Source organism: Salminus brasiliensis, chromosome 7, assembly GCF_030463535.1.
Source record: "Salminus brasiliensis chromosome 7, fSalBra1.hap2, whole genome shotgun sequence".
Lineage (NCBI taxonomy): Eukaryota > Metazoa > Chordata > Actinopteri > Characiformes > Bryconidae > Salminus > Salminus brasiliensis.
The window spans coordinates 34782954-34802143 of NC_132884.1; the positions used below are offsets into that span (position 1 = coordinate 34782954).

Here is a 19190-nt window from a genome sequence, read left to right on the forward strand (position 1 = left end):
CCTGTTGTCTCTGTTTTTAGCTTATGCCAGCTAGCCTCATAGGTTTTGCTGCACCACAGAACCAGAAGACAGGAAGTGTGCATAGTCAGCCGAATAGCAAGAGTGGGTCTTTTAATTACAAGCACAGGGTAGTTCACTGTTACACTGTTAACCACAGCAGTTAAGTGGCTCTACTTTTGTCCAGCACTTCTATCCTGCTACAGAATTAACAAGTTATCCACAGATAACATTATCAACAGATGCTGCCACTGACATTTAGTACATTTGTGTAATTGAGAGAATTCACAACACAGTGTTTTACTGAACTCATTGTAGTGTAGATACCAAAATGCAGAAAAGCAAAGTTTGCTTAATATTTGTTCATAACTCCCATTTGCATCATCTAATCAGTTCTCATACATTGCTATTAATTGGTAACAGTACTCTGGCATATTCAGCCAGACTCAGTCAGACTCAGATTCAAATCCTTACTGAGTCCGTGCAGAACTGCAACCAACACATCAAGTGCAAAGAACCCTATTCCGGTAAATTTGACAGTATTAATGTTTTTATAATGTAATTATTTTTTAATAAGCCAATTTCATGCCAAGACAAATGCCCTTGACTTTTTGGGCCTTTCATTTTTGGTGGGGAAAGTGAAAGGAAAGGTAAAACAATCTTAATTCACCTGTTTCTGAAAGGCACATGAATTTTCTGGAGAACATACCTAAAGAAACATCATGGAGACCAAAGAGCAATTAAATGAGGTCCAGGATACATAAATAAATAAATACACAACCAACCCCCACACAATCCTACTGCAAACTTTAAATAGTACCTTTCTATCAGTCATTTGGAAAAACTTTGTCTACTCAGGTGCTTGTTTTATGTCCCCCACTTCACATCTAGGGTACAATGGGAACACTGCACATCACACAAACAATAGGACTGCTGTTTCTAATGCCTTACTGGGAGAACCTGCCTGTCTGTCTTTCTGTCTGTTGAACCAGAAATACACCCAATACAAGCCATTCAAAAACAGCCAAACCGCATTTAAAAGGGTTGGCTCCTCCCATAAGCACTCGTGCCAAGACTCTCATTGCTCACCTGGATTCCCAGCTGAAGAGGACCAGTGAGCAGGTATACCAGGGAGAGAAAGACAGGCAGACAGACAGACACACAAAAACAAAAGGCTTACACTTACAGCTGGGTTAAGGCCGCTCTGTAGCTCTGTGCTTTGTCTCTCTTCCTGACCCTCTCCCCAGAACTTGGGTTTGTAGTGTGAACCAGGTGCTGGAGCTGGGGCCTAGACACAGGTATTCCAGCAGATGAGGTAAAAGGAGGAGGCGGGGTTGTGTGGAGTTGCAGAAACTTTATCATAAAATGAAGAAGAGTGGACATTTATAAGATGTTAGACTGAGTGAAGGAGAAATATACAGTACTCATGTAAATGCATGATAATGCTGTTTAAGATAAGATAAGATAAGATAATCCGTTATTAGTCCCACAGTGGGGAAATTCTCAGTGTCACAGCAGAAAAAGGATGGCTAGACACTCCGATGCAAAAACGTAGATAAATTAGCACCACATACACAATATAAATAATAGAAGTAACAAAAAAACAATAACAATATTATTTACAGATTATTTACAGATAATTGCAAATTGACTCTTAATTGCATGTGTGTGTGTGTGTGTGGGGGGGGGGGGCATAGATAGATTCTGATAGATGAACACCAAGGTATTTATAAGAGTCCACTCTCTCGATGTTCATACCCTGGATGTTCACTGATGGAGGGGGGTGTCTGCACCTGCGGAAATCCACCACAAGGTCTTTGATCTTTCCCGCGTTTATCTGAAGGTGGTTCTGCAGACATCAGTCCACAAAGTCCTGAATGAGTTCTCTGTACTCGCTGTCCTCCTCATTAGTTATGAGGCCGACGATCGCCGAGTCATCGGAGAACCTCTGGAGGTGACAGGAGGTGACTTAGTTTTACTCAGTATTGGAAAATGACAAAATTAGTGGAATCACTCGTCCTTTTAAAATTTTCCAAACGTTAGATTAAGGAGTAGAAAAAAAACATTATGGTCACAAAAAGTGTATTTTCAGACACGTTTATACAAACCAGGACAAACAGCATCATTCATACATAGTGCAACAGATAACTTCACTGTCTACCAGTGAGCCACCATAGCATTTGGGAGACTGGGGTTCAATTCCTGGTCTGGGTGACTCTGCTGCACTACACCAATAAGAGTCCTTGGGCAAGACTCCTAATGCTACACTGGCCCACCTGTAATACCAGTAACCTTGTAACCTTGTAATATTGTATATATTGTAATATATAGTAACCTGGTTATATATAACCTTGTCACTTTTGTAAGTCGCTCTGGATAAGAGCGTCTGCTAAATACCATGAATGAATGAATGTAAACTGTGAAGCATTAAAATCTACTAAGTAATTGGGTGACCGAGTAGGTGAGGACATTACATGCCAGGTGGTGTTTTGCATCTAAAAGGGGAGTTCACCTCAGGCAACACACACTGCCTGAGGGACAGCGAGTAACACACTCCACACTATTGTTTACACTCAGAAATCTTCCAATTTCCATTATTACAAATGGGTCAAGTGGTTGAGGATAAATAAAATATGTATATCCAAACAGTTACTCCCCAAATAGACATATATTTGAATTTGTGTGCAACCAGGTCACCATTTTCTCATAGTGTATGAAAATCTGCCTGTTTCCTGTAGCCTGGGCGACGTGCAGTACCGCCGCAGTTCAGAAGGTGGCAGTAGTGGGTTTAGTGAACGTGAGGCCTTGTGCGTCATCACGCAAACATGGCGACTCAGTGAGAGGGTCCATGCTTGCTTGTTGATTTTGTCGTTTTGGATTATTTTACATTAAAAACAGCACAGAGCGAGGAGAAATGTCTCGACTCATTGTAAAGAATCTCCCGAATGGGGTGAGTATGGTTGATCGTGTTGGTAAATGAGAAAATAGCGGACTGCCTGGTTTAGTAGTGCGTTAGTTTCCCACATGTTTACACACTTCACACACACACACACACACACACACACACACACACACGTTCAACATAAGCCTGTAAGCGTTACTGAAAATCTGTGGTTAGATATGAGCCAGGTAATGGCTGATTGAGTGACAGACACTCTATAAATTCTTCAAGTTCTTTAGTAATGTCTCTCACCCCCATTTACTTAACACTGGACAAGCAGAGAAGTACATTCAGTGGCAGACTGGTACTGGTGCTGTGTTACAGATCACTCCAGTAGTGTGAGATCAGTTATATCCACTGCAATAAGCATCTACAATGAGTCTTACAACAGTAGGCATAGTGCTGATCTGCTGACTGACCTGTGCTCAGTGTTAACAGGGTCTTGACATGCACTGTGCTCTATTCCATAACTTGCTACTGATTTTTTAACATTCTCATCAATCACTGTGAATTAAATTACCTCCTGCTGTTCGCCCACTGCTGCTTACGTGTAGTTTTTATTAAAAAAAAAAAAAAAAGTTCAGCTACTTTAAGTTGCACCTATTGCTGACACAGATGTGCAGATGCACACACACTAGTCCTCTGAACCAGGTAAATATGAACCTATTGGTACCATGCCTAATGCTGGGCATAGGCTTGAGGGGTATGAAGCCACCCAGCATTAAACTGTGGAGCAGTAGAGCAGTGGAGCTGTGATCTATGAAATGATGGTGCTCCATCCAATACTTTTGGAATGAGTTGATGAGTTGTGGGATGTGGGGTGATGGTCGTCCAACATCCTAATATCCTAACCTCACTATGCTTCAAAATCTAAAAGAACGCAATTTTTGTCATTTTTAGTCTTATCTCAAAAAGGCAGTCTGTTAGGTCTGTTTATGTGGAGTCGTATGTAACACAGCTGCAACACTGCAATTTTCTTCAGGATCAGTAAAGTTCTTCTGTTGTAATCGGTTCTATATGTATGCTTATGCAAAATGCCGTAAGAGTAAATCCAGTCCTGATCCAGCTCATGAAGAACTTGACTGTTACCTGATGATCTGGATTGAGGTAGGAAGTAGTGCAGGACTGTAGGTATCCATGAACGGAGTTCAAAACCACTTGTATGTTAGTGGGGTCAGAGGTTTGTGGAAGGATTGTGGAGCAGGGCATGACTGCTGGGAAGGTCATTGTCTGGTGCTGGTTGCTGCCTGGTGCAGCTTCCTTTCAGGCTTTTGTTCAATAATATAATTCCTATTTTCCACAATTCATTCAGTGGTTTCCTGTAGCTGCCCACATCAGATTTAAAACCCTGATGCTGACCCACCATTCCTCAAGTGTGTAGACTTTTCTCTGCCCTGGTACCAAGGTGGAGGAGTGATCTTCCCCTGGGAGTCGCTCGCTGTCTTTAATGAACGAACAGTGATGCACTTTGATAAAAGCAGCTACTAAATGCTATGCATCTATGTCACGTTTTTGCAGTGTTTTGATGAATTGTTGCGCTTCTATAAAATCCTGTTCTGTATTTTCTCATTTCGTCTCAGATGAAGGAGGAGCGGTTCCGTCAGATGTTCGCAGCCTTCGGGACGCTGACAGATTGCGGGCTGAAGTTCACCAAAGACGGCAAGTTTCGGAAGTTTGGCTTTGTGGGATTCAAGTCTGAGGCAGATGCAGAAAAGGCGCTGAAACATTTTGACAAGAGCTTTGTCGACACATCCAGAGTGATAGTAAGTTGTTGAGATCCTTATGGTTTCTCGGTAAAGTTGGTGAAATCTTTGAATGGCTTTTCTGATGAGTAACTTTGTTCATTGGGTAATTTTACATGAAATATGAGATGTGTTAATCCTCGTGTGTTGTATTTCAGGTGGAATTCTGTACAGATTTAGGAGACCCAAATAAAAGCAGACCTTGGAGCAAATATAGCCGCCAGGGAGAGAAACCGAAGGACCTAAAGGAGGAACAGAAACAGCAGGAAAAAGGGGAGAAGAAAGATGAGAAGAAGGTGAGGAAATCATCATTTACTTTAGTGCTGGGCGATATATCATCTATACTATTTAATGTCATTTTAAGAGTAAGCATAAGCTCACTAAACTTTTTCATCCACATTTATGGTAGATATTAGTATTGTTAACTATGGTTAGCTGTGATCTCGTAATGTGTCAAATATCATGAGATTGAATATTAGGAATCAAGCTCAGAATTATTTTGCTGATAAGGAAATCATATAAAATTCATATGTGTTCATATTTAATGTAAAATTGGTTCAAATATTTTTTTCTCTTTATTTAAAGGGGAAGAAAGAAAAAAAGACCCTTCTTGGAGATGTAAGTGTGCTGTTTCTTTCGTCAATGTCCACCATGATTGTTCGGTACAGCACAGTGCTTTATAAATTAACTATCTGCAATAATTTTCACTATGCTTTGATGTGGATGTCTGTAATCCTCAGATGCGGCTGCTTATCAGTCCCTTTATTCAGTGCGGTGTGTAAATGGGTTGAGTTGAAAGAATTACATTTTGTAAATTGTCTTCTGTTTGAACCTCAGCTGGAAAAGGATCCAGGCTTCCAGGAGTTCCTTGCTGTGCACAAAAATCGCACGCAAGTGCAAACATGGGCCAACGACTCTGTGGAAGCTGGGTCTGGTATAGCAGAAAAGAGCAAAAAGCAGGAGAAGAAGAAAGAAAAGAAAGCCGTCAGTGACGACTACTTAAACTTTGACTCTGAGGAGTCAGAGATGAGTGACCTTGAGAATGACCAGGATGCCTCTGAGGTGGAAGATGACAATCAGGGTACGTTTTATGTCTTTTTTTTTTTTTTATTATGTTCTTGACTGTGTATATCCACGGGGCAGTTTCTGGTGTACAGAAAGAGTTTCCTAAGGCTAATGCTGTGTTCACATGCTACTTCCCACTTGCAACCCTATTTACCATAATGCAGATAATGCCATGATTACAATAGCATGTGATGGCAGCATAATTAATTATTTTAATTGCATTTATCAATTATGTATGTATGTATTTATTTGTTTATTTAATTAACCATTATTACTATAACTATCACTTCTGCTAATAACAAATAATAATAACGTTGCGGAATCGTCACTTTTTACCATTAATTTATAAGTGGTTTTGACCTTTTTTCAGTTGTAAAAAAATTAGATTTGATTTGATTTAGATATTTAATTATTATTACTTTCATGCCAGAGTTCACTAATACTGAGCTTTATGTAACTGTGAAGACTATAATATCTCGTGCCTTACCATGGAAGCATTCTGTCTACAATAGATACTACCAAGGAGGCTCTGAAGGAAGGCCTGTCTGATATGGATTATCTTCGCTCCAAAATGGTGAAGAAATCAGACATGTTGGATGAGAGTGGGGATGAGGAAGATGAGGATGAGGATGGGGAGGGGGAGGAGAAGGAGGAGGAGGAGGAGGAGGAGGAGGAAGAAGAAGAAGAAGAAGAAGAAGAAGAAGAGGAGGACAGGAAGGAAGAGGATAAAGTCGAGGATGGGGGATGCCCACCCCAGCAGACCGACAGTGCATATGAGAGTGGTGACAAGGACAACAACCAGAAAGTCACAAAATCCCAGAATAAGGTAGGTACTTAACTTTGGACTGTGTGTCCGATCTCAGCATCATTTTCTGATGTTTGTTTGAATCTCTAATATTTTCTCCTGTTTTATTGTACAGATTGAACCCACTACAGAGTTCACAGTTAAGCTACGTGGAGTTCCGTTCAACGTCACAGAGGTAATGTCTGAATCTGTGTGGTGTTTTTTTTCACTAGAATGGCCATTTGCTTTGTCACTGTTAAAAAAGAAACACTCTATGTGAAATGGAAACTTTAGTGGAGAAGGAAAAATGTTCAGGGTAATTCGGTCCATAACCACCGTTTCTTTTCCAATACTAATATCAAAACCTTAAGCAAGTAATTTAATGAAAGCACTTTACAGAAGCTTCTAATGCCCTATAGATAGCATATAAAAATGGGCTGTCATGCTCAAACTACACTAACACGCCACTATCCCACAAGAAGCAACACCCAACCGGATTGGATTCTTCATCCCTCCAGTATTTAATCCACTATTTTTTTTTATTACATCAATTAGAAATTGATACCTGGTGTCAAATAAATGCCATTTTAGAGTTCCTATGCATCCTAAAAAAATCGGGAAATTTAGAGACTATTTTACAGTCAAAGAAACCTCTGGAAAATAAGACAATTGCTTGAAATTGTCTGGAAATATTAGGGAGTTCCTGGAAACGTTGAGCTGTTGAGACACTGAGATTGCACATTTTCACTACAGATTTCCTGCTTATTAAAGTATATAATGCTGCACTGTTATGTGGACAGATATCCTGCCCACCATGTTTTACAGTGTTGAATGTTCTACCTAGACATGTAAATCTATACTTGTTAGACAGATATGTCATTGATGAATGGAGCACTGATTAAAACTCACAGGCTCATCGATATTGGTATACTTTATTTGTTAAACTGTAATTGCAAATTTTCTTGCAAGCATCGGTCAACTAGACTAGATAGAGTCTGGCCTCATGTAATTTTTGATGTACAAAAGTGCTTATTAAATGTGTGTTATCACAAATTGAATGCCTGGAAATGTTTCCCCTGAAAGCCGGGGTGCTGTGTGGCTGCTAAACACATATTAGTCAAGTATGTTGACAAATTTGTTAAGAGTTGTGGGGCCCAATGTCGTTTTTTTAATAGGGCCCAAAATTCCTGGCATGCGTCTTTATTTAAACAAGGTGGCAACCTTGCCTTTCTTATGTCTGTTGGTCAGTCTGTCCCAAAATTTTCACACAATGCAAAATGGACAGTTGGCATTTGATGATTTTTTTGATTTCTGATGAATAATTGACCTAAAAGCATCAGTGCATGTGTCTTTGTCTCCTCAGAAGCAAGTGCGAGAGTTCATGTTACCTGCGAAACCTGTGGCCATCCGCTTTACCACGAAAGAAGATGGCCGCAAGTCAGGTAAGAATAATTACTACTCAGGCAATCGAAAACGCAACTCTTTTGAAATATGAATAGTTTTGTCATTTCCCACTCTTTAGGCTACGTGTATGTGGACCTGTGCTCAGAAGGAGAAGTGGAGAAAGCTCTTCAATTGAATAAATACTATATGGGTGAGTTTGTTTTCTGTTTTCCACAATGGACGTGGAAGAATGTGGTGTAGCATGAAGCTCTGCTTTGAGGAAGTCAAGGGCACTAACATTGGATGGGTTTTTGTTTGCAGGAGGACGTTACATTGAGGTTTTCAGAGTTAACAGAGACAAGGGGAAAGGGCAAAAATACGCTGCACAGGAGAAAAACTTTGTCTCTGAGCTGAAGGATGATGAGGAAGAGGAGGACGTGGCAGAATCGGGGCGGCTCTTTGTGCGGAACTTGCCTTACACGTGCACGGAAGAGGAGCTGAAAGAGCTCTTCACAAAGCATGGTGAGAAGGTCCATGTGACATATGCATATACACTGTCTGTCAAACGTTTGGGCTTTTAACACAGTGAGCATGTTTTGTTTTTGGGTTTGCAGTAATGAAATGCACAATACAATAATAATGGTTAATAATGGAGGAATCAGTATCCATAATGTTCCGGTGCCTTGGGCCAAAAGATGGTTAAATTGAAACACTTTAGAAAAGATCTTAAATGTTCATTTAGGCATTAAGTCTGCTCTTCATACTGTAGAACTGTCTGTAAACGTATGTACTTTGCAGTAGATTACATTTACATTTAAGGCATTTAGCATATGCTCTAATCCAAATCGACTTACACAAGTGCTGTACTGTTTACTCAGAAACAAATACCCTTAATAAGTAACAAGAATATGTTCTGAGTAATTTTATGGAGTGATTTTGTAGAAGAACAGGTTTGGCTCCTGACGTCACTGTGAACTCTGTAAACTTCAGCTGCATACATTTATTCAGTTTCACCAGCTGATTAAACTAATTATAGGATGGGAACTGTACATACAGGCCTTCCTCAAGGACAGCTTTGAAATTGGCCCAGCTAATATGCTCACATACTGTCACAAAGGGTTGTTTTATACAAATACACCAAAGATGGCCAAGACTTTTGCAAGGTCAATAGCACAGTGCAGTCAGATATCAGTTATGATTGACAATTAACATGATGACATTAGAGGTGCATTAGAGGTGATGAGGTGAGGAGGTAATGTATTATAGTAATGTAATATACCACTTTCAGTAAATGGAATTTGATGGAGTGTCTGTGGTGTCCGTTCTCTGTAGGTCCTCTTTCCGAGCTCCATTTCCCCATAGACTCTCTGACTAAGAAACCGAAGGGATTTGCCTTCGTCACCTACATGATTACTGAAAATGCCATCAGTGCCTTAGCTCGGTTGGACGGCCATATATTCCAGGTACAGAGTTGTTTGTTTCCTCTTTATGCGTTTTTCCTTTCTATTTGTACTGGCTTCCTTACATGTCATGTGCTGTAGGGCCGAATATTGCACATCATACCATCCAGGATCAAGAAGGAGAAAACGGAGCAAGGGCCCAATGCTCCCGGCAGCTCTTCCTATAAAAAGCAGAAGGATGCCAAAGACAAAGCAGCGAGTGGCAGGTCGGCCTTCTAAAACATATTTTATGCCAGTGTGAATAATGGCCAATGATCATGGCCACTTCTGTGAACCACAGTAGAGTTACTATAACTTTCTGATTTTCTGCATTTCAGATGATCTAGCCAATGATAAGATCCAGGTGCAATAAATTCTCTTTCTCCTGTAGCTCTCATAATTGGAACACGCTGTTTCTTGGCACCAGTGCAGTAGCTGATGCCATCGCTGAGAAATACAACACAACCAAAAGCCAAGTCCTTGATCATGTGAGTTTTTCATCTTCACTGACCTTCAGATCTAGCGATTTATGGTGTGATGGATAACTTGGGCAGAGATATGAAGACTGTGTGTGTGTGTTGTTTTGTGCAGGAGTCAAAGGGCAGTCTGGCTGTGAGGATGGCCCTTGGAGAGACGCAGATCGTTCAGGAAACTAGACAGTTCCTGCTGGATAACGGCGTATCTCTGGACTCGTTCAGTCAGGTATGAAGTTCAGCTTGGTTTTACAGTTGTACTTTGGGGGTTTTAGTTTAGCTTCCGTGTATGATGTTGGTTTTATACTTTTTTTTTTAATTGAGCCTTTCACCTTGAGTTCAACCTAAAAAGAAGTGGTATCAAGCAGTTAAACAGGTTTAATTAACTTCAAATACATATTTTAAATATAAACTTTAATTTGAGTTGATTAAAACAGTTGCTTAGATTTAGATTGCCCTTTTAACAATGTGCATTCTCCCCTAATTTTGTGTGTGCATGCATCCAGGCTGCAGGTCAGCGTAGTAACTCAGTCATCCTGGTAAAGAACCTGCCGACAGGAGTGCAGGTGAATGAGCTGGAGGCTCTTTTTTCCCCTCATGGCTCTCTGGGGAGAGTACTGCTGCCCCCTTCTGGCCTCACTGCTGTAGTGGAGTTCCTCGAGCACAGCGAAGCCAAACGTGCCTTCACTCGACTTGCATACACTAAGGTATATGTATATATGTGTATTTCCACTACAAACACACTTTATTCATTAATTGCTATATTTAAGTAAAAGTGTATGTTTGTATGTAAAAAAGTGTTTTTTATTTTTTATTTAGAGTTTAAAATGTGTAGAAAATGTTATTGGTTTAGAATTGGAGATTCCTAAAGACTGGGCTAATGAAGGACAAAAGGGCAGCAGAAATTGTAACGTCACACACGCATACAAAACTGTGAAAGTAAAAAAAAAAAAAAAAAAAAAAAAAAAAAGGATAGCAGAAAGTGGAGCTAGATAGTGAAATTTAGTAGGGGGCATACATATGCATATATCTCAAAGCATGTTTGATGGTCAGCCAGTCTGAATGCAGTTTTTATAAATACACTATTTGGTCTCATTCATTCTTTCTTAAAAAAAAACAAGAATATTAAAAACAAATTTCTCCTGCTTTTGTTGGAGTACCTGTCTCTACTGTCCAGGGAAGGCTTTCTATTAGATTATGCAGCATTGCTATGAGGATTTGATTACATTCAGCATCAAGAGTGTTAGTGGGGTTAGGATGTTGGATGATCACCACCCCACCTCATCCCCAACTCATCCTAAAAGTTTTGGATGGAGCACCGTCCATCATTCCAGAGAACACAGTTCCACTGCTCCACAGCTCAATGCTGGTGTCCATAAACATTTGGACATATAGTGTACACACCATGGTCTGTTTGTATGTGCTGGAAATTGTTTCTAAAAAGGCATACTTTTAAAAATAAAAAGTACAGCTAACTTATTAAATAAGACGAAAAGTAGGATATTCAGAGTTGTTTTTATATCTCTGTCCATCTCTTCTTAGTTTCAGCACGTTCCTCTGTATTTAGAGTGGGCTCCAATGGCAGTCTTCTCAACACCTTCTAAAGAACGTAAACCAGGTGAACCAACAACATCTCTACCATTCTGTCTTTATTACAGATAGGGACTTTCAAAATACACCCCCAAAAGTTCTGTTCAGTTTTTTTCCTTAATAATTAGTCAATTGCCCAACCTTCTTAATCTCCTTGTCCATTTTCTTCTTCTGTCTTCAGAACCTGAAGCTGTAAGTAAGGATATAGAAGGTGAAGACACAAAGAAACAGCAGGAAGAAGAAAAAGAAGACAAGGAGGAGGAGGAGGAGGAAGAAGAAGAAGAGGAGGAGGAAGAGAGCCTGCCTGGCTCAACACTCTTTATTAAAAACCTCAACTACAGCACCACGGAGGAGACACTACGGGAGGTGGGGTCAGAGTCCATGGGAAAGAGGTCAGGGGTCGAGTTTAGAGGAGTAGATGATGTTGAGGGTCAAGCATCTGAAGCTATAGTAAAAGAACATGATGGGAGAGAAAGAATGGAGTCTAATTAGTGTAGCGTTTGGATCAAAGTAGAGCCTTCTTATGAATCTTATCCTGTCTGTCTGTGTGTTTTTACAGACTTTCTCCAAATGTGGAGTAGTGAAAAGTTGCACAATATCCAAGAAGAGGGATAAATCAGGTATGTCCCTACAAGTCAGTGGGTGAGCATGTGATATGCTTCTGAACTTTGTCTAACCCCATTCTTACACCTGTGCAGTTGATCTGGATGCAATTGATCTCTTTTGATTTGTATTCTGGAAGTTACTGTAAAAATAATCAGTTCACAATATTGTCCCCAGGCAAGGTATCATCTATGGGCTATGGCTTTGTGCAGTACAAAAACCCTGAAGCAGCTCAGAAAGCCATACGGCAGCTACAGGTAAGTGTATCAGTGGAAATATAGTTTATTTTTTAGGATTTGAATTTTGAGTGTCTCAATGACCTTATTTCTCTACAGAACTGTACTGTTGATGAGCGTCAGCTGGAGCTGAAAGTTTCAGAAAGAGGATTAAAGTAAGACATATCCACCAATTCCCTGAATCATATTTTGGTCTTCTGAACTAAAAACATCATTAATCAGTCTGCCCATTTATCTGCATCTCTCAGGTCAGGTGTGGTGAACACTAGGAAGAAGCAGACAGTCAAGAAACAGACGACTTCAAAGATCTTGGTGCGAAATGTTCCCTTCCAGGCCACAGTGAGGGAGCTGAGGGAGCTCTTCTGGTGAGATTTTCTTGAACCCGTTCAGATGCGTAGGCAGAAATGCTTTTGTGTTTTTGGGTGGTCTGTGAATAATATTGGGTAACCAAGCTAAATGTTTTTTGGTATGCACTTTCTAAATGTGTAATATGTCTTATGTCACAACATGATTTTTCCAAACTTAACAGTACCATCCAGCGGTGCCCCGAAACAACAAGACTGTAAACAGTTGTGTATATTATTCGCACGTGTTTGGGATTTATGTAAATGCAGGATTCAATAAACCCAACCAGAACTGTGAGACTCTTCACCATTAGCATGTGTCCACTCACAACTGGCATGACCTTGGTCAGTGAGTGTGATTACTGCTGTTCAGACCAGAGAAGACAACCAAAATGGAACATCACAGAATTATTTAATTGGTAAAGGGAAAACTTCTTCACAACATCTAGTCAAATTGAGTACGCTGGGTGTGTCATTATCCAAGTCTACAATTTAGACATGCCTACAGAAGGTTTACTTCAATGTGTAAACCACTAGCAGCACAGAAAGGCCAGCTAAAAGCTAAAAACCATCTAAAAAGGTTTTCCCAGATAAAACAGAATCATGGTAAGAGAAGACGATAGAAGAAAGAAAAAAGGGCTGTCAAACATGGTGGAGGCAGTGTTCTGGCATGGGCATGTATGGCTGTCAGTGGAATTGGGTCACTGGTGTTCAGTGATGATGTGAGTGCTGATAGAAGTAGCTGGATGGATCCTGAAGTGTATGAATCCATTCTTTCTGCTCAGATTCAAGCAAATGCTGCAAAACTGTCAGCATAGTGTTAGGTAGTAGATGGATAATAACACAAAACACAACACGAAGGCAACCAAGGAGTTTTTAGGGCAACGAAATGGAATGTTGTTCAGTTGCTAAGTCAGTCACTTGACCTCGACACAACTGAGCAGCTTTTTACTTACTGATTACAAAAATGAAGCCGAAAGACCCACAATCAAGCAGCACATTAAGGCAGCTGCAAAGGCCTGGCAAAGAATCTGAAGGGAGGTCCCTTGTCCCTAGGTTCCAGACTTCAGACACTCATTAACTGCAATTTTTATTCAAAGGTTTAAAATATTCCTAATGTTTATTCCTGTGTATATAAATTTTTTTTATTCATTTTAGATTTCAAAAATAGGAACTGAATTAGTCCTGTTTTTTTGACCTGCATTTCCTACATTTCTGTCTCTTCCGCAGCACATTTGGGGAGTTGAAAACCGTCCGCCTGCCTAAGAAAGGTGTTGGTTCTGCTCACCGTGGTTTTGCCTTCGTGGACTTCCTCACAAAGCAGGATGCTAAGGTTAGTGGCATCCTGTCACACTGTTGGTAGGACGAGTCCAAATTGACAAGGCAGCTAAGGCTCTTCTCTCGTTTTTCAGAAAGCCTTCTCGGCCTTATGCCACAGCACCCATCTGTACGGCAGAAGGCTGGTCCTGGAGTGGGCCGCCACAGAGGAGAGCGTGGAAGACCTGCGCAGGAAAACGGCTCAGCACTTCCACGGTAAGACCTCCACAATGCTCTCAGGGGCGTGTCCCAAAGCTTAATTAGCTTACTGGACTCATATTTTACTTTTTAATCTTGGAATGTGAAAAAGCTTCCCCTTGGAAGTTATTCATCACATGCTGGTTTCTCTCCCCAGACGCTCCCAAGAAACGGAAGCAGGCCAAGGAGTTGGAGGAGATCTTGGAGCAGATGGAGGTTGAAGAGGAAGACAAATGAAGAGCAGCTAATCATCCATGTGGCAGCAAGAGCAGAGTAAATATTGCAGTCAAACCACCTGTTTCTTTCTGACTTGAATTATTTGCACCAAAAACAGTTTCTTTTAGAAAATGAATTTGGCCAGGTGCTACTCCGGTGAATCTTCATAGCTGGCAAACAACTGTAGAGGTGCTGAAGGACAGTGATGTTTGATGTTGAGTCATAATGCAGCACAGCTCCTGCTAACTCTTCACCCTCTTTCCTTTTGTCCCAGATACCTGCAATGAGCGTTTTCCTGGATGCTCGTGTATAATAGCTGGCTGGTTTCCACACCAAGGAACTCCAGACAAAGGCCATCTCTGGGAATTAGATCAGCAGGAAAAGGAGCGGCAGCCTGGATTGTAAAGTTGTTTACGTTCATGTTAAGCTTCATCACAGAACGTTAGAAGACGGGGGGGATACTGGGGTAATTTGGACAAAGTAACTGTAAAAAAGGACTTCTGATTGTTGAAGATCTGATTGTGTCTCTGATTTGATGGATCCTTCATGAACACACTGCAGTTACATAATTGACAGTTTGTACATATAGGAGTTCTCAGTCATGTTAGTGAAATCCAGTGTTTTTATTGAATGGTTTCTTAATTCAGTTTGGGAAACCCATTTCTTGTGTAAGACTACATTAGAAGCATTTTGTATTTATTACTGAAATATTTTTGTCTAAGAAAGATGTTTGTATCTTGTGTGATTTGTGATCCTCTGTCTTGAGCACCCTACACCAGACCAATTACAACCCTCATGAATATGAAAGACGGTGGGATCTATAAAAGAAACTAAAGATGGTTATATGAATTAAGAGCTATACATTCTGTGTGTTTTCTTGGATGCTTGAAAATTGAAATACTAGTGTGAGCATGTGTATGTAGTAGAGATGCCACTAACTAACTATTTTTCAGTTAATCTATTGATTATTTAGTCAATTAGTTGATTACTCTAAACAAGTTTTTGTTTTTTTTTTGTGAAAAATGTAGGTAAATTTAGTCAGCAGTGCAGTCAGGTATTTCTACCCGTTATCTAAGTTTCTGTGATCCTGAGCATTAATGCCATTCTCTACATAAATAAATGTGCTAATGACTGAATAAAGTAACTACATATATCCAATATATATGAATATCCAGTCAAGCCAAGTTCTAGCTTTAACCTTTTCTTTTAGTCATGTATTCTAAAGGTAGCAGGCAGAGGGCTAAATCACTTTATTAATGGGATAACTTGGCTGAGAAAATTAAGTTCTTCAGTTTAAGTCTGAAGGTGGGCCCTTTGAAGGAAAGCAGATTGCATATTTTACTTTAATTTCTTACACTTTTTTATTGTTACCCTTTTTCTTCCCAATTTGGATCCAATTACCCACCAATTACCCACCCCCTACATATGTTTACCCTATCACATGCAATGCTGGGAGGGTGGGAGGGTGAAGACTGACATAGGCCTCCTCTGACAGCGCCTCTTTTTCTGAACTGGGTCTCAATGCAAGGGTCACTGAGCAATAGTCATAGTGACAGCACCTTATTCTGCTGGACCACTCGAGGCCCATTGCATGTTCATTTTGACTGAGTCCACTGAGAGCAGGAAATCAAGAAGAAAATGAGACCACACAGGATTATTATCTACCTTTAATAAAAACCAATGTTCCAGACAAACACAGGGCAGAGGGGAAGTAAAGAATAAGGGCATTTTTGTTTGCTCTGGTTCGAATCAGTTGATGTGTTTGTAAGTGTGGAGCGTTTTCCCTTTGGGTTGGTTTGATTTCACAATGAAAAATTCAAGCACCAAAACGCCTCACAACAAATCACATGATTCTTTCCGCTGTTTGGTCAAACCTGGGACAGGAGCAAGAACATAAATTAAAAAAAAAAAAAGGTCCTGTGTTAGGACGGCAGAGATGACATTAGTTCATAGCTGTAGTAATTATCTGGGCAGTATACCAGGTTAACACCAGGCGATGGGAGCCATTTAGCTCAACCTTGCAGAGTACACCTAACTGCAAAGTACATAGTTGGGTCGGATTGAGGTCAGATCACATTCTCCACATTCAAGGATGAACCCATTTAACTGGACTAAAGTGTGCAGGTCTGAAAACGACCTTACTGACCTGCGTCATTTCCTGTGCTCCATCATCCTTTTCTGATAATAGAAAAAGCCAAATGTGGGCCATGTATTTTACTGTCTCAGGTAAATAACATGGAAGTTTATAAGTTTGTAAAGTATGTAAAAGGCATTATAGAGCCAAAAATCTCTGATGTAAATATGTTTTGTTTATATGTCTTTTTTTTTATTTTTAAAAATTAATTATGCTATTACTCAACTGTTTTGTCCCAGGACCTCAGACTCATTAATTAATATCCTTTTTCTCAGGAGAATTTCTTTTAATACCAACTGAAGTCATAAGATGACAGTTTTGAGGGATCTAGCATAGCTTCTGCATTTCTCTAAAAATGTTAATGATTTAAGATTCTATTATAATGTAATTATGAAATTAGGATAACGATGAGGATGGGGATAAGGATAAGGATGTTGTTGCTGGTATTATATCTGACATAAATGTGAAATAAAAGTTGGGCATACACTATATGGCCTAAAGTATTGGTATACCTGCACATTTATTGGTTCCTCTGAAATCAAGGGTATTAAAAAGAGCTTATCCGGCTCCTATTTAGTTGGAGTAACTGTCTCTACTGTCCAGGGAAGATTTACTAGATTTTGGAGAAGTGCAGACCCTCGCCTGCAGTGTTTATTTTAGACAGTCAGTTCCATCAATGGACACACGGTGGTGCTATTTGACAGAGAATTAACAGCCATTTTTAAAGCCCAACTCGACGTGTTCGAGTTTATACGTCGACAAAATGTTCCCAGTTGGTGAAAGAAGAGTAAAGATATGTTATTAAATTAATATTTAATGTTTATATAAGGTTTATATCGTAGATAGTGAGCTCTGTGGTACTACCGTTTAATCCTGGGAAACATGACAGCATCAGGTTTCTGCATCATTGAGAAGTTACAAACATACCTAACGTCTATTAGACATCGTCTGAAGTCTGTCAATGTTTATAACTGAGACCAGTGACAAGGTGGCAGGGGGGCAGTTGTACTGTTGCATGGCTGAAGGGGCCTGCAGTGACCAGGGGCCAGATTCACAGAAGTGTCTTAAAGAAGAAATTCTTCTTAGATTCTTCGATTCTTTTTAATTCTTAAGAAAAAAAAAATTGAATAGATAAATTGATATTCTTCAGAAATCTTTCACTCAAGAAAGATTCTAAGAACTTTTGGTTTTCTCCAAAAATATACGTTCTTAATTTTTTTCTTAATCTTACGAAAGCCTCACACTTGAGTGTAAGAGTTCAGAAGGTCAGCCTCTAAAATGCTCAGTTTAAATAGTTGACGTACTTGAATTATTGTCTAATTTAACTGGGTTAAAAGATTGGAGATCTTAAAGTACTGTCAGTGTCGACATAAGGACAATTCCAGCTCTTGTTTACTAAAAAATGTTTTGTTTTTTTATTTCTTCATTTTGAAATACAACATAAAAGTCAATTGGCCTAAATGTAAAAAAAAACAAGTGTCTTTAGAAGCCTAATTAAAATCTTCTTAAGCGCATATTTAAGAACATCTTAGGAATTGCATTTAAGAACATACTTATGAACTTCGCAGTGTTTATCTGTTTATATGAGATAGTTTGTATGTTTTTTCTCAGGAAAGCTGTCAGGACAGCTGAATCTGGCCCCAGGTCTCTAAAATACAAAAACAAAACAAAACAAAACAAAATAAAAAAAATATAAGATAAGAAGATACTTTAGTTAGCTGCTATCAACACCACACACAGCCCCGTGCCTGTTTATCTCCAGCAGCTCATCCAAGCTAACCACATTCAATCTAACTCTTCAGAACCTGCAACATAATTATTTGCAAATATTCAAGATCAATTTAGTGAAAATATGTATTTTATCAAACTATGTATATTGCACAGCCAGGATGTTTGGTATGTCACCTCATTATTTGGCAAGTGGCATCACACTACTAATATTCAATTCAATTCAAAGTTTATTTATATAGCGCCTTTCACAACAAATGTTCTCACAAAGCGCTTTACAGAGATCCAGGGCCACATCTCTTATGAGCAAGCACCACAATGGAGGTGGTAGCAACAGTGGCAAGGAAAAACCCACACAGCCCAAACAAACAAACAAACAAATAACACACACAGAACTAGACAGAGAGATAATGAAAGGCTATAGCTAATAATATGACAGTTTTGGGATTCAAATCCCAATCTTTAAAGCAGTATTATGTTGTTTTTGTTTACTTTAAAATAGCAGCTTCAAAAGCATTTGATGATGCTCCACTAACTCTAATAGGGAGTAGGGTGTGTTTAATATTGGGTAAAAAATGATATTGCTATATTTTTGTTTTCTGTGATAAAAAACTGTGATCTAGAAATACAGGAATTTTCACCAGACGTCATGCCATGATATTAATAATATACTCTCAAAGGCTAAAAATAAACAGTATTGGGCATAATAATATAATATATAATCTGCCTCTGGTAGATCTATCATGGGAATAAGAATAGTGTGGATTTTCCTTTGTAATAAAGCAGCAAATAGTTTAATTTAAACTGCTAAAATGACTCTACCATGTCAGTCTATGCTTCTTTCACTTTCAGTGACGGTTCTGTATCTTCTAGCTTGTACTAGGCATGTGTGAATAGCATTTCTGGTAGGGGATAGGGTTAGGAAAGTGCAAATTCCACTTCTCGGCTGTAGGGGGAACCCAAGAGAAGGAAAGGCCAATTCTTGCATAATGCTGCTTTA

General features: G+C 39.5%; 1 protein-coding gene across 1 annotated transcript; it reads left to right on the forward strand.

The window, feature by feature from the left end:
• Window positions 1-2829: 2829 nt before the first annotated feature.
• On the forward strand, window positions 2830-15183 carry rbm19 (RNA binding motif protein 19). The gene is made up of 25 exons (XM_072684741.1): window positions 2830-2947; window positions 4519-4701; window positions 4839-4976; window positions 5266-5298; window positions 5518-5761; window positions 6258-6571; window positions 6666-6725; window positions 7893-7971; window positions 8052-8123; window positions 8234-8434; window positions 9245-9375; window positions 9454-9578; window positions 9743-9839; window positions 9943-10053; window positions 10331-10531; window positions 11367-11442; window positions 11596-11780; window positions 11974-12034; window positions 12195-12274; window positions 12353-12408; window positions 12502-12618; window positions 13828-13930; window positions 14010-14130; window positions 14270-14385; window positions 14603-15183. The coding sequence occupies exons 1-24, from the start codon at window positions 2912-2914 to the stop codon at window positions 14347-14349; spliced, it is 2904 nt and encodes a 967-aa protein (XP_072540842.1). The 5' UTR covers window positions 2830-2911; the 3' UTR covers window positions 14350-14385; window positions 14603-15183.
• The last annotated feature ends 4007 nt before the right edge of the window (window positions 15184-19190 follow it).

Bases quoted from the DNA above. Each gene is read 5' to 3' on its own strand.
- rbm19 (XM_072684741.1), top strand. From the start codon at position 2,912: ATGTCTCGACTCATTGTAAAGAATCTCCCGAATGGG. The intron at 2,948-4,518 runs GTGAGTATGGTT...ATTTCGTCTCAG, and splicing joins TAAAGAATCTCCCGAATGGG to ATGAAGGAGGAGCGGTTCCG. The intron at 9,376-9,453 runs GTACAGAGTTGT...CATGTGCTGTAG, and splicing joins TGGACGGCCATATATTCCAG to GGCCGAATATTGCACATCAT.